The sequence below is a fragment of the Tarenaya hassleriana genome, unplaced genomic scaffold (assembly GCF_000463585.1).
Source record: "Tarenaya hassleriana unplaced genomic scaffold, ASM46358v1 Cleome24, whole genome shotgun sequence".
In the NCBI taxonomy this organism is placed as follows: Eukaryota; Viridiplantae; Streptophyta; class Magnoliopsida; order Brassicales; family Cleomaceae; genus Tarenaya; species Tarenaya hassleriana.
Window position 1 is genome coordinate 101,117 of NW_010965696.1, and position 14,075 is coordinate 115,191.

The 14,075-nt window shown below is 37.7% G+C and overlaps 3 protein-coding genes across 4 annotated transcripts in view; 2 read left to right on the forward strand and 1 right to left on the reverse strand.

The window, feature by feature from the left end:
* LOC104815542 overlaps window positions 1-2,554 on the reverse strand; it is a 3,010-nt gene extending 456 nt beyond the window's left edge. Inside the window, exons 1-6 of one of the 2 annotated variants that reach the window (XM_010543969.2) lie at window positions 1,944-2,553; window positions 1,528-1,835; window positions 770-1,453; window positions 547-675; window positions 262-465; window positions 7-122 (exon numbers count right to left, since the gene is read on the reverse strand). In XM_010543969.2, coding sequence (XP_010542271.1) covers window positions 7-122; window positions 262-465; window positions 547-675; window positions 770-1,453; window positions 1,528-1,835; window positions 1,944-2,262 — 1,760 coding nt within the window. In that variant the 5' untranslated portion in view covers window positions 2,263-2,553. Of the gene's footprint in view, window positions 1-6; window positions 123-261; window positions 676-769; window positions 1,454-1,527; window positions 1,836-1,943 lie in introns of both variants that reach the window. The other variant, XM_010543968.2, reaches the window with a different exon arrangement.
* Window positions 2,555-6,129: 3,575 nt separating this feature from the next.
* On the forward strand, window positions 6,130-8,023 carry LOC104815544 (root phototropism protein 3). Its single transcript, XM_010543971.1, has 2 exons — window positions 6,130-7,052; window positions 7,127-8,023. The coding sequence occupies exons 1-2, from the start codon at window positions 6,303-6,305 to the stop codon at window positions 7,712-7,714; spliced, it is 1,338 nt and encodes a 445-aa protein (XP_010542273.1). The 5' UTR covers window positions 6,130-6,302; the 3' UTR covers window positions 7,715-8,023.
* Window positions 8,024-9,770: 1,747 nt separating this feature from the next.
* On the forward strand, window positions 9,771-11,217 carry LOC104815545 (probable 2-oxoglutarate-dependent dioxygenase AOP1). Its single transcript, XM_010543972.1, has 3 exons — window positions 9,771-10,216; window positions 10,378-10,699; window positions 10,777-11,217. Exons 1-3 carry the CDS (start codon window positions 9,846-9,848, stop codon window positions 11,026-11,028), a joined length of 945 nt encoding a protein of 314 aa, XP_010542274.1. The 5' UTR covers window positions 9,771-9,845; the 3' UTR covers window positions 11,029-11,217.
* The last annotated feature ends 2,858 nt before the right edge of the window (window positions 11,218-14,075 follow it).

The following is a 14,075-nucleotide window of genomic DNA, read 5'->3' on the forward strand; positions in this document are numbered from 1 at the left end:
ATCGGAAGATCTCCTATGGATTTCAGCAGAGATGCTGCATTTTGCGATGAGAGGACCATTTCATATGATAACCTGCTAATTTCACTGAGTGCTTCATCCCAAGCTTCTACACATAGAGGGGCCTGACATATACAATGCGCCAAGGCATCCGAGTAAAGATTTCGTATTCATACAAATTCTAAACTTGAGTTGCAATGGCATATTTTTTTCCATCGGTGCTGTTTTATTGCAATTGCACGGTTTAACTGGATTCACTGATACCTTGTAGAGCATCAGGGTGTCGGTTGTTAGCTTGGCAGTGTCACACCATGCACGGCGGCTCACCACCTGGGTGATTTCGGTTCGTAAGAGAGGACGGACCAAGTGCTTCTTCCTGAGAGATGTGTAGAGAAGTATCCTTGCAAAGGGAGGAACTACTTCTCTTGATAAGCTAACATTCAGCAAAACAACTCCTTTTATTGAAATCTGGATTATGTAGCAGATGCTTTTATAAGTAACAATATTACTCCTTTTAGGCAGGACAGTGAATTTGAAGAGTTTACTTACACTGTTGTTGGATGTTGGTGCTTGGACTCTTTCTGCAGCCCTAAGAGCGAGCAAACCTCCATCATCATGACCAACAAGAACCACAGAAGAAAACCCCATTTCGGAACAGAACGAAAGAAGCAAATCAACCTGTGAAATGGCAGAAGAGATGCAAGAAGTTAGAACATTTCCACTATTCCAGGAGTACCCGTGAGGTTTTTACCAGTTCACATGGCAGAATTACCTGGCTTTCAAGCATGTAAGGATTGGGCAGATCTTTTCGGAATAGCCTTGATGTCAATCCCCAACCAGGCCGATCAAATGCAGCAACTGGACAACAAAGCTGCTGAGACAATTCTCCCATAACATGCCTCCATTGAAAGACTCCTCCTCCAAAGCCATGGACTAGTACGACACCAAAACGGCCATTTCCATCCAAAGGACCCGTTGGTGATGTAGAACCCAGTTGATGATTCACATCATTGTTTTGATAGGTGTGAAACATACTAATGGGAGAAGTCAGATAACTGTTCAAGAGAGGATCGTATAAAGAAGATTTGTCTAACTGAATGCTGTAGCTTCTATGCAGATGATGGCGTCGTGGTTGTGATGTCACATTTGACACCTGCTTGTCGAGCCTCAGCCTTCTCACACCCGTTTCTTGTGTGGACAGATTATGAGGAGGAGGACCACATGGTAAGCAAAGCTTGTAATGGAGGGTTAACCCTCGGATTGTGATGAATAAGCTGTCAGGACCAGCAAGCGCTCTCGGCTGAAGTCCTTCTTCTCCTTTCCAAGCTGATGCCGTCCCTCTGAAAGGATTTCGCATGAGTTCACTGTCATACATTAGCATTTTCTCGCTCGAGAAAGTGAGAGATCTCCAATGAGCCTTCTGGTAGCCAGAAAACCCCATTTTACATGACAGAACCTGCAATCATAACTAAGGTCAGTTTCAATTTCATTTTGATTAAGAGAAGCAAATGGATAAACAATCGATCATACTGCTTCTTGGTCGATTTTGTGATACAGGAGCTTCCTTCTTGCTCGGCATTTTGCTCGATAAGCCACGAAAACATGAGTGAAACCGAAAATAACGAACGAAAGAAGCAAGATCGGCATCCCCCAGGAGTTCTTGAGGTGGGCCTTTGGCCATTCAACTGAGGATGAGGATGAAGCTTCTTCTACCTCCATGTGAGTGAAAACACAAGCTTTAAGCGAAACAAGAAGAATCGAACCAAAGGAACACAGCGACACCATTCCTAGGTAAGGACCGTGAGCTACTGCCGGGTCATGGCAGAGATACGAGAGACCTGTTTGTTGATCATATGTGGTTAGAAGTTTCCATTTTCCTTGAAGAACAAGTAACATGCTTTTGCTTGAAAAAGCTTTTATACAAAAGAAAAAACTTTTTTCCGTACAGATAAATGCGAGAGATCTGAAGGAGGAGACAAAGGGTACATCGATCAGTGAGATCCTGAAACTGTACTGACGGAGATGATCCCCAACACCGCAGCACGTGAGGCACGTGAGGCTGGAGATGACGGCCCACGTGACCGCCACGTCCGCCACCGCCACGAGCACAGGCAGCGACGAGGCGAGCAGCGACGCCGCCATGGCCACGACGAAGAACATCGTCCGCAGTCCTCTCCGAGCCTTCTCCGCCAACTTCCACGGCGACATTTCCACTTCTCCGATCACAGATTCTGGTGTTTGGCACTTGGAGCAGCGAAAGCACATCAATAAGAAGAGATCAACGATTTTCGTCTTGAAGTCATTGGACTGACGGAGCTTCACAGACGGTGATGAGCTATCGCCGGAGCTCCGAGCATTCTTGGGCGGCGGTAGGGTTTTCGTGGAGCAGTGAACTGTTCGTTTTCTTCTGGAGGTATCGCCGTCTATCGTCTGAGATGCAGCTTCGGGACAATTCAATGTGGGTTTTGCTTTATATACGGATTGTGTTCGTATTCGGACAAAAAGACACAGCTTTCTGATGTTATAATATTTTTAATTAAAAAAAATAGATTCTTTCTATAACCGATTATTATACACATTGAGGGGCAAGCAAATTGTCTTCTGTATGTTCTTCTATAAATACATAGATGTGGTATATATGTACCATATATCTTCATATAATAAAATCAGTTTCCAAATTATATAGTTAAAAAAGAGTTGAAACAAGAGATTTTCCAGTTTGGGTTCCAATTTTTCCTTTTCAAAAATTATAATCAATTTTTATATATGATTTTAGTTCGATTTGATTTTCATTTTGATTTGATTTATAGAAAAATAGTTTTCATATAAACAAAAAAAAATCATGGTTTTTGATATTATATTTATTATACCCTCATTTTGGTTCGATTACATGAAATCGACTCGACCTGTCCCAATAGCTCAAAATTGTATATTAACCAAATCTGATTAAAAGATCCAATAAAATAAATATAAATAATTGAAAAAACGAATTCGAAAAATATATAATTTTATCAATAAAATCACATTCAAAATGGACTTAAACAAAAAAAAACGGAATCGAACATAATCCAACATAAAAGTCAAATATATATACTTTTGTAAAACCTAGAAACCCGCGTACAGAAATAATCAACCGTACGTAGTTTTTATAAAATGTAAAAAACCGAGTACGAAAATAATCGAATCGAAAATCGAGATGTTCTCCACTTATAATAATAATAATAATCATAAAGGAGAGATGCTTATAAATTATAATCATATGATTAAGGGCAAAATATAAAGTAAGGTGAAATTAAATGATAAGTTTGTTGGACCAGCGGCAGCATAATGCCACAAAAGCATGTGGAAGTTGTTGGCAGAAAAAAAAAAAACAACAGCTCTTTATCTCGTCTGTCTTTGTCGGCTTCTTCTCCCCCTCTCAATGATCATTAACCAAAAATGCAAAAAAAAAAAATAGAAATCGAATAATATAATGTCATTAATTTAAAGTACGTATTTTTATCATCATTTAATATTTCAGTAGGAATATAAGCAATCGAATAACGTATTTTTTTTTAACCAATTCATATTATATTCAAATTGTATACAATAACAATCCAATAACATAAAAAATATATTTAAAAAATAAATATTTCAAAACCCAAAATTCAACTATTATCCAAATAAAATTCCAATCGGGCCAAAACCAATATAAATATAGTTTTTTAATAAATATATATATATAAAAAATTGAATCGAAATAGAATCAACCCAAATATTGGCCTGATTTGCACTAAATATTGAACGTTGTCGCTAAACATTTCCGAACCAGACACATCTTGTGAAATTTTCGTTTGGAGTTGTGCTGCATATCGTTGAATTTTGTAAAAAGTCAGTAAAATCAGTAAATGTAAAAGCAATTTATAAATGATATATACATATATATATATATATATAATCTATTTTTTGAATATTCGATTCGATATGTGAGTCGATATTCGATTCAAGGGCTACGTCATAGAGGGGGTGTACATTCCATGTCTCGGTTTTGTTTTGGTTCCACCATGGTTGAGTTTTGGACTCCCCAAGTCCATGGATACGTCTTTTCTAATCTCGAAAATATCTATAACCTTATCCACACCCTTTATTAATAAATATAGCTATTTTTTATATATATATATATAACGCTTATAATAAATGAGCCAAAAACCTGGTTTGTCTTATATATAGGTATCTATTATAGGTGTTATAGTTTTAGATCTAGAGAAATTTATTTTTATGAAAAAAAATCTAAATACAATCAAGATTTGAGTTCTATAATTTCTAAAAATTGTTAGCGTAATACAGAACAAAATTTTATCTAGATCCATGTTCTGCATAGGAATAGATTTGAAAAACAAGATGATTAGGGATTGATTTTATTAATTGGTTTTAGATTGATAAAAAAAAATAATAAGTATTTAAGCATTGTTTTACTTTTGTAAAAAAAAAAGAGGGAGGAGGAAACTAATTTATAAAAGTAGCAATAATTTCTAAATTATCTATTAAAATATGACCAAAATCTTAAAAACACAAACTAGATAGTTATTTTTAAGGAAAAGAAAATAGAAAAAACAAAAAGTTACCGTAGTAAGCAAAAAGCAATGATAAAATGTTATGAAGAGGGGGCCATATCCCATATGTAAATTGTTGGGTTGCCAAAATGTCACGAGCCACATCGAATTTTGGCTCTTCTTCTCACCTTTTGTACTTTTTGTGTGATTATCATTAGTCCCTTCTTTAATGTTTTTTTTTTTCACTTTATACAATGGTTGATATATATATAAATATACATATTATATGTGCATAATGAATTATTTATCAGATTAGAACGGTTTATTTATTAGACCAACCATATAGTATATCTAACTCGAAGGATACAAAGTTCATCCAATATATATAACACTAGAAACTTGTATTTGTCTCTCAATTTTGTACTTTTTACATGATGCTCACATGTAATCGTATGAATTGATTGAACAGTATTTTGCTTAAACTAAATTAATCTAATATAAAATAAATAAAAACGAGAATATATTTATAAATATGAATATACCGGGTCCAAACTTATTATTCGAATAGTTATCGAAATAAAATTGAATTTAAAATAAAAATCAGAACAAGAAAACAACCTTTTAAAATTCTGTAACAATTGTTCATATATATGAGATAATAATGGACTAATGTGCATGCATGCATGCAAACAAAAAAAAAAAGAGAGAAAGAATCTTTGAGCAGTGATAACAAAAACGACATATTCATCGTATTGTATAAAAAAAAAAAGGGACCATAATACGTACAACTGTTGGGTTTCATCATCAGAACTCAGAAGCACATGGACAAGGATTTAACGCAAACGAACGACGGACGATGATTTCTGTAATTTCCAACGAATATTTCGTTTTTGTCTTATTTCATTTCGTTCCCATCCCGAGATTTCACCCTTTTTTTTTGTGGTTACGAGTAGGGACTGAATTTTTTGGAATATCGGTTGTGTTTTGCTTCGATCCGAATTTCATTTGTTTTTTTTTTTATATTCACTTGAGATTTAGTTAATTTAATTTTTTTAAAAAAACGTATACAATCAAATTTGGTTCGAAAATATTTATATACGATTCGGTTCAGTGTCGCATATTACATCGTTCATATTAGTCGCATAGAATAAGTCATGAAACGTCCACATTCCCGTATGGAATAAATTTCTTGTGCATTTAAAGAAGATTTGTCGCCACATCTCTTCACCTCATCTTCTTCCTCAACCTCTCAACCCTCCCTCATCCTAATCTACCACCCCATGCCCAATCAAATCAAATGCATATAGCCAAATAAGAGTTTTATCTTCATATTTTTTTTGGATAACCAGAGCTAGCTAGATCCACATTAATTTTAGGATCGAAAATCAGCCAGTTGATTTAGAATATACGTTATATCTTTAAATTTGAAATTCGAAATCAGGAAGAGACAAATGTTTTGCGTTTCCATTTTACCGGTTGAAATATTCAAGTTTGGGTTAAACATTTCATTTTACTTTACAAATATTCCAAATTGGATTGATTTTGATATCATATATGTATGCGCTACAAAAGGATCGCACCAATGATGATGACAACTATCTCTTTTGAATGGCAACCAGTTTGCTGTTTCTGTTTTCTAGTTAGGATTGTAGTAAATTTTGACATTACATCATCCAAATCATTTCGCCGTTTCTCCACATATATATAATAAACCACACCACATTCAACCTTTTTACACTATATGTACCCATTTCCCGACCAAAACCGATTACAATGAAGAAGACAATCCTGCCGGAATCCGTCACCGTCTCCGGCATATCCCCGCCGCATACCGCCGTCGTGGACTATCCATGGTTCGACGACGCATGTATCCTCGACATGGACTACTTTGTCAAAACCATCTCCGGAATCAAAGCCAAAGGCGTTCGTCCCGACCTCATCGGCTCCATCATCGCTCATTACGCCTCCAAGTGGCTCCCCGATCTCTCCGGCGCCGGGAAATCTGTAATCTCCGACGACCCACTTCCCCCACCGCCGCAATCCGAGAGCGTTACGGCCTCCCTGATGAAGAAACGTTTCTTCGTCGAGACCCTCGTCGGGATTCTCCCGCCGGAGAAGGATTCCGTCCCCTGCAACTTCCTCCTCCGCCTCCTCCGGACAGCGAACATGGTCGGAGCCGAACCCAGTTACCGGTCCGATCTGGAGACAAGAATTTCGTGGCAGCTCGACCAGGCCTCGCTCAAGGAGCTCATGATTCCTTCGTTCAGCCACACGTGCGGAACGTTGCTCGACGTCGAGCTCGTGACTCGGCTGGTGAAGAAGTTCGCCGGATTGGACAGTGAAGGCGTCAAAAGCGGAGCGGCCCTAGTTAAGGTGGCGAAGCTTGTCGACTCTTACTTGGCGGAGGCCGCCGTCGACGGCGGCTTGAGTCTGCCAGAGTTCATCGCCTTAGCCGGAGCTCTCCCGAGTCACGCTCGTGCTACAGAGGATGGTTTGTACAGAGCCATCGATACTTACCTCAAGGTAAGCATTAACCCATTTCAGCAATCTTAGTTCAGATTAGGAGAGCGTATAAATGTGAATTTGGATTTTTGCAGGCGCATCCTCAGGTGTCGAAGCGAGAAAGGAAAGTTCTTTGCCGGCTCATAGACAGTCCAAAGCTATCAACAGAAGCCTCTCTCCATGCTGCACAGAACGAAAGATTACCAGTAAGAGCCATAATCCAAGTGTTGTTCACCGAGCAGACGAAGCTGAGCCGGCACGTGGAGTGGAGCGGCTCGTTCACCAGTGCCAGGAGCCCTAACCCCACCAGCTCGCAGTATTCAGAGCCAGGCCCGGCTCGATGTACGTCCAAACGGGAGATTAACTTTCAACAAGCCGAGATAAGGAGGCTCAAAGAGGATGTAGCCAGGCTGCAGAGCGAGTATGGAGCAATGCAAGCTCAGCTAGAGAGGCTGATGGAGAAGAAGGGTAGTAGTAATAGTAACAGTAATGGGGGGAGTAAAGGGTTCTTCCGGTGGAGGAGGCTCGGGATAATGCCTTCGATAAGGAGCGGAATCAGCGTCAGCGTGGAGAAGATAGAAAACGGCGGCAATGAGGAAGGATTCGAGACACCGGGAAATATGAAGACTAGGCTTGTCAAGGGAAGAACTACGCCTTCTCGCTGGAGAAAATCTCTGTCTTAATGCGAAATTCCCTGAATGCTCCTGGATCTCTAGTATACTTTCTTTGCAAATATCGCCGCACATTTTCGCTTATTAATCTTCTGTTCTTTTATGAACTCTCGCATTCTGATCTCTTGACCACTTTCTCTTCCGCACTCTTCTCCGGGGTTTTCTTGAAATCAGATCACAGTTCTGCCTTTTTATCTGTGGCTGTCTCTAGAATCTGTTCCATGCTGTTCTTTTTCTTGATGGTTTCATCGATTTTCTCGTTTGTGTCTGAGTCGTCCTTGTTGTTGTTTCCAGTAAACTCCGAAGCCATTTCCCTCCTGATTTCTTCATCCTCCTCTGGTTTCTTGTTCCTTAGGAACAGGAAATGCTCTAAAGCCTCTGTTTCATGTCATGCCATTCAGCTCATCCTCTAGCTTCTGTACTTCGGCTGTATATACATACATACATACATACATACATACATAACACACTTTTAAAAGATCTGCACTTTACAAGTTATGTTTTCCAATGCAGCATTGGATAAGAACATGTATGAACCCTCGAGTTCTTGTTGGATTTGTGCCTCAAAAATTCAAACAGACGGTTTTTCAAACGTTGGCAGTTATCCGAATTGTAGCTTTCGGTTTATGTATATGTGTGTGTGTGTGTGTGTGTGTATGTATATATAATGTACGTATGTATGTATGTATGTATGTATGTATGTGTGTGTGTGTGTATGTATGTATGTGAAGAAGTTGCAGACTCTGTTTTCTGGACAGAAAACAGAGCAAATCTGTTTGCATTGTTTCTGGGTTCCAAAGCAAAGAGTGAAGGAGAGATTCATTGTTTCGAGAACCAGCAGTCCTAACCCGCGGTCTTTCGAATGTAATCTAATGACCTCAAGGCCATTGGAGGGTTTCTCTTTAGATTCGCAGAAATTTCGCGGGAAATGCTCTTCCCCTGTTCACGGAATCAGTCCAACGAGGAGAAAAACCTTATACATAGAATCTGTAACCATATTTTCTTCAAGGAGAAGGGAAGGATTCTTATCCTAAATCAGAATTCAAAGAGCCAAAGACTGACAAGAACTGGTTCACCGAGATGCCCAGTTGAAGATCCTTCCATGGAACTTGGAACCAAAGCTTGTTCCGCTTGCTATTACACGCCCTGCCATTGTATGGTGTCCTCAGGTTTCTTGGGTCCCAAGCTATAGAGTATTTACTTAAACGACCAAACATCATCAAGCAACAACAAAAGCATCAGAAAACTCTTAAAGAAGAGTAAACCGATTATATTTACGCCACGTCAGCAGAAACGGCCCACGTCGGACTGCGCTCCTACGCGTGGGATTTAATAGTTTCTTCCCACAAATGATATTTTTATTATTAATTTTTTTTTTATAAATTGGGGAATTCCGTGACTACATACCTTACAAATGGAGACGAACTGACCACCACCCGCGCCTAACAATCCCCATGAACCTCAGTCCGTCGGACCTGGCCACCAGGCGCGCCTAACGCTCGAGCCGTAGTTGGGCTTAGGCGCCTGTGGGTCAAACCCCAAACCCACGCGCACGAACCTGCAACACACGCGTAGGAGGTAAATCAGCCCGTTATAACAGGCTGGCAGGCGAACAGGTCAGAGGAAGTGAAACGGCGAGGAATCGAACTCCCCACCTCATGGGTGCTCCCCATGCTCACTACCACCTGAACTGGGGCGAACCCCAATTATTATTAATTTTTTCTATTTAATATATTGTTTTCTCTAAATATATTAAATTTTTTGTTAATAATAATAAATTGATATATTAGATATGGCAACAAAAATGGTGGGCTTTTCTTCTTCTTCTCCGGATCAGCTCGATTTTTACATATAATTGAAAATATGAGTTACGTGACTTACAAGTAACATGTCACAATTAACAACAACCCTGACAGTGATGTTTTGTTTTCATATTCCTCTGGCATATTTGAGTATCAGCACGGGATTTCGGTGAAATTTTGGCTCCTAGTGCCAAGAATCACTTAACCCTAGATTCCTAGTGTCTGCATCTTAAAAATCATACGCATACATATATATATACACACACACACATGGGTACTGTGTATATCAGTCACTCCATATCCTTCAAACGTTGAAAAACAAGAAACCTTGGGGTTCGGCAATGGGTTCAGAGACTCTGCAGCTCCCAGTGATCGATTTCTCCGGCAAAAACCTTAAAAAGGGGAGCAAAGAGTGGGAGTGTACGAGATCTGATGTCCGAAAAGCCCTCGAGGAATTCGGATGCTTCGAGGCATCCTTCGATAAGATCCCTCTCCATCTTCGGAGGGAGATTTTCGGGTGTTTGGAAGAGCTTTTCGACTTGCCACTGCAGACCAAACTGAGAAACGTGTCCAAGAAACCCTTCCATGGATACGTGGGTCAGTACCCTCAGGTGCCTCTCTACGAAAGCATGGGCATTGATGACGCTGATCTTCCTGATCAAGTCCTCTCCTTCACTCAGAAGCTTTGGCCTCATGGAAATCACCATTTCAGGTATGTATCTTCACGAGTTTCCCGACTTCTGACGGGGTTTTCAATCGGGTATCCGAGTTTCGGGTACCAGTATGCGGGTTTGGTATCCACGAAAATAAGCCCTAACTTCATTGGTCCAGAATATTCTGAATAATGGTGATCTTTTCATTTGTTGGATGCAGCAATACGATTCAGTCTTTCGCCGAGCAATTATCGGAACTCGACATAACGATAAGGAGAATGACACTGGAGAGTTTTGGACTCGAAAAGTACATCGATGAACATCTGGAATCGACGAATTACCTTCTGCGTGCGATGAAATATAAAGGACCTGACACAGAGGAGACGAAGCTTGGCCTGAACGCTCATACCGATAAAAACATTGTCACCATACTTTACCAGAATCACGTCGAAGGGTTGGAGGTTCAGACAAAAGACAACAAGTGGATCAAAGTGAAGCCTTCCAAAGATTCTTTCATCGCCATGATTGGAGATTCTCTCTACGTAAGCTTAAGCCTTTCTGTTCCTCTAATCTTGATAAGAAAAAAAAAACTCGAAATGCTGACTGATGTTATATATAGGCACTGCTGAATGGAAGAGTGCACTCTCCTTATCACCGAGTGATGATGACGGGAAAGGAAGCGAGGTATTCTGCGGGATTATTCTCGATCCCGAAAGCGGGTCATATCATATATGCACCAGAGGAGCTCGTGGACGGGGACGAATATCCTCGGCTATTCAAGCCCTTTGATCATGTCGAGTTCCTCCAGTTCTATTACACTGAAGCTGGGCAGCGAGCTCAGTCCGCTCTCAAGACTTATTGCGGCATGTGAAGACGTTTTCGAGTGATTTTTGAAGTCATTCGTCCTTTCATGTGTTCCATATAAATAAATTGTTTACTATCTTATGAATGTTGTTCGCCGAAAACCAATCATTCGAATCTCTGAAATCGGATCTTAAAGATCGTATCCTTACAAATCTGACTATTGTTTAACAGGTCAATAAGATGTATATGTGCAATATTTGGTCTTTGCAATGAAACCAAAAGTATATAATGTTGCAAGAATACAGGACAGTAGTGTACCTGACAAAGTGAGCAGAACTAAATGCTCAAAACGGAGAGGAGTGGGATTCATATATGCATTTGCTATGTCGTTTGGCTCTTTGAGAATGGAACGTCGTGCCGTTCTGATGACGCTCACATGGCCTTCCTCAAACCAACCACATGGTCCACGTCAGCGCCTCGTAGATGAGGCGCGCCTACCTTCTTCTATGTCGAATAAAAAAAACCGAATCTATAATAAAAATGAAACGAATATAGTTTTTTAAATTCTAAAAATTCGATTAAAAATATAGTTGAATAATTCGAATTAAAATAAAAAAATATCTTGGGTAAAAATAAGCTTAAATTCAGAAATATCTCAGCTTTGAGTAAAAATAAGATTTAAATATCTCATAAGGTAAAAATAAACGCAGTCGAATCTTAGCACTAAAAAAACAGAGAATCTAGCCGCGTCGTTGACTTTCTCCGTCTTTGTAGCTCGTGGGTCCCATGCGTCATTTTTTATAATTTATATTTTGTTAAAATGGTTTCACATTATTACCGCTAATTCTGAGCAGCAAAATATCATTCGTAGGACCAGACTGTGATCGTATCCGTTCATTGTCTACGTCGAACGATTCAGACAATGAATCACGGCCGTTACATCATTGATTAATTTGCAGGGATTACTACCGTAGACATGACCGTATACGAACCGCGTTACGTGGCAATTCACCCTCAGTTGCACGTTTTCCCACTCTGAGAAACCGAGCGTGACTCGTCTTCGTAACGCCTAGGGCTGTCCCTGAGTCAACTCGAGACTCGGACCCGGTTCAGGAACTAAACTCGGAAACGATGTCACTGCTCTACCTCCATTTTTGTCCACTTTTTCTAATTCTATATATTGATAAAAATGCATACATAAAATTAATACTAATTCCTAATTTATTTAGATTAAATTAACTTATTAAAGATCAATGCGACCCATGTGACCTTCATTATCCACAGTCCAAACCTCTCTTTCTATCAAAATTTCTTTGTGGGTCACTTTGCCAAAAATTGGAATGTTGCATTTAAAGTTGTATTACATCATATCCCATATAGCACCCATTTTCACACGTTTTATTGCACACTTGTTTATATAACACAAGTTTTGTGGTCGAATATATGTACGTATAATTTTCTGATACATATATATATATATATATATATATATATATATATATATATATATTCTTCTTTTACATTTCTCATACATCCCTAAAAGAAAAAAGAGTATGATGCAATATGCATATTAAAGTTTGATATTGCAAAATAAACAAACGCACATTCTCTAAATCAATGATTCTTGTTATAATTTATTTACAATGAAGGGGAGGGTCGGTCCATGGTATTCCAAAACTCCACTCCTCTCGCAATCACGAAACCACGAAAGGATCGTCTTTTAGCCAATAGAGAGCTTAAGACAGCGTTTGTTGGCATCACTGAATCTGTCCCACTTCCCTTCTCCCTCTTTATTTTCCCTCCTTTTTCCCATTTCTCTCCTCCTCATATACTTTTCTTGCCTTCCTTGTCTTTTTTTTTTATTTACAATTAACAATCGCCACAATAATCCTTAAAGAAAAAGGAATCGATATTCGGATATATATATATATATATATATATATATATATATATATATATATATATATATACAAGACTATAATGGGGTCTAATATAATTTATGATCTTAGATAAAAAAAAAATATATCACATAATTATTATATATTTTATGCATTAATTTGTTTTTTCTTTTTTCTTTTCTTTTTCCATCTGCAAAGTTTCAGCCTTAATTTTTATTTATTTATTTATACAAAAATAATTGTGTATTTTTTATATAAAACTTTCAGAAAAATATTATAATAATTTAAAAAGCTGTATATAATTAAGATCATATCTTAGATATTTCTAGGAACTAATGAGGTCTAAAAGAAGAATGAAAAATTAGAGGAGAAATAATGGCGCATTTAGACTGAAAAAGAACATAATTTCTAAATTTAAGCAATAATGATATAGAAATTTATGAAAGCTGCTTTGTACTTCTTAACCATATGAGGAATGTAATTAAGTTAAAGTTTTTTATTTTATTCTATTGGTTTAAAGATAATGATCCCTTTTGCTGATGTAGAAATTTATGGTCCATTTTTTGCCATTTTCCCTTTTTCCTAAAAAATATAATATCCATTCAACAAAACAAAATTCAACTTCCGTATTATTAGAAAATAATTTTATTTCATAAATTTATGAAATAATTAGATAAGTTATTTCTAAAAAAATTATGCAATGATATTTATTTAATTTTCCAGAGCATGACTATAATTTTAATGTATTTGTTTTATATTAATTTGTTTGTCGAATATGCTTGGAGAATAGAGATGTCAAAATCAATCTATTTCTAAAAAGAAAATGACATCCACACACAACAACATATCTATTATCTGGAACTCTTTTTTAACTAGGAGGTTATTTGTTTATATCATATAATTAATTCTGATTAAGTCAAAATTAAGTTTGGGCTATGGGGAAGAAGAAACCCAAGATATTCTATGCATACTTTTTATTGTTGTATAATGAGTATAATGATATAGTTATTAGTGGTCTAAAATGGAATTAATTGGAATAATATTTTGATTATATTTGAAACTAAATTTGATTAAAAATAAAAGGATATAATTTTTAAGAACTAAATTAATTAAATTTTAAATCAACATAGAAACAATCCATAAAAGTCAATGAAAGTATTAATTTTTTTAAAAATAGAGTCAAAATAAATACCAAAGGATACAAAAAGAAAGAATT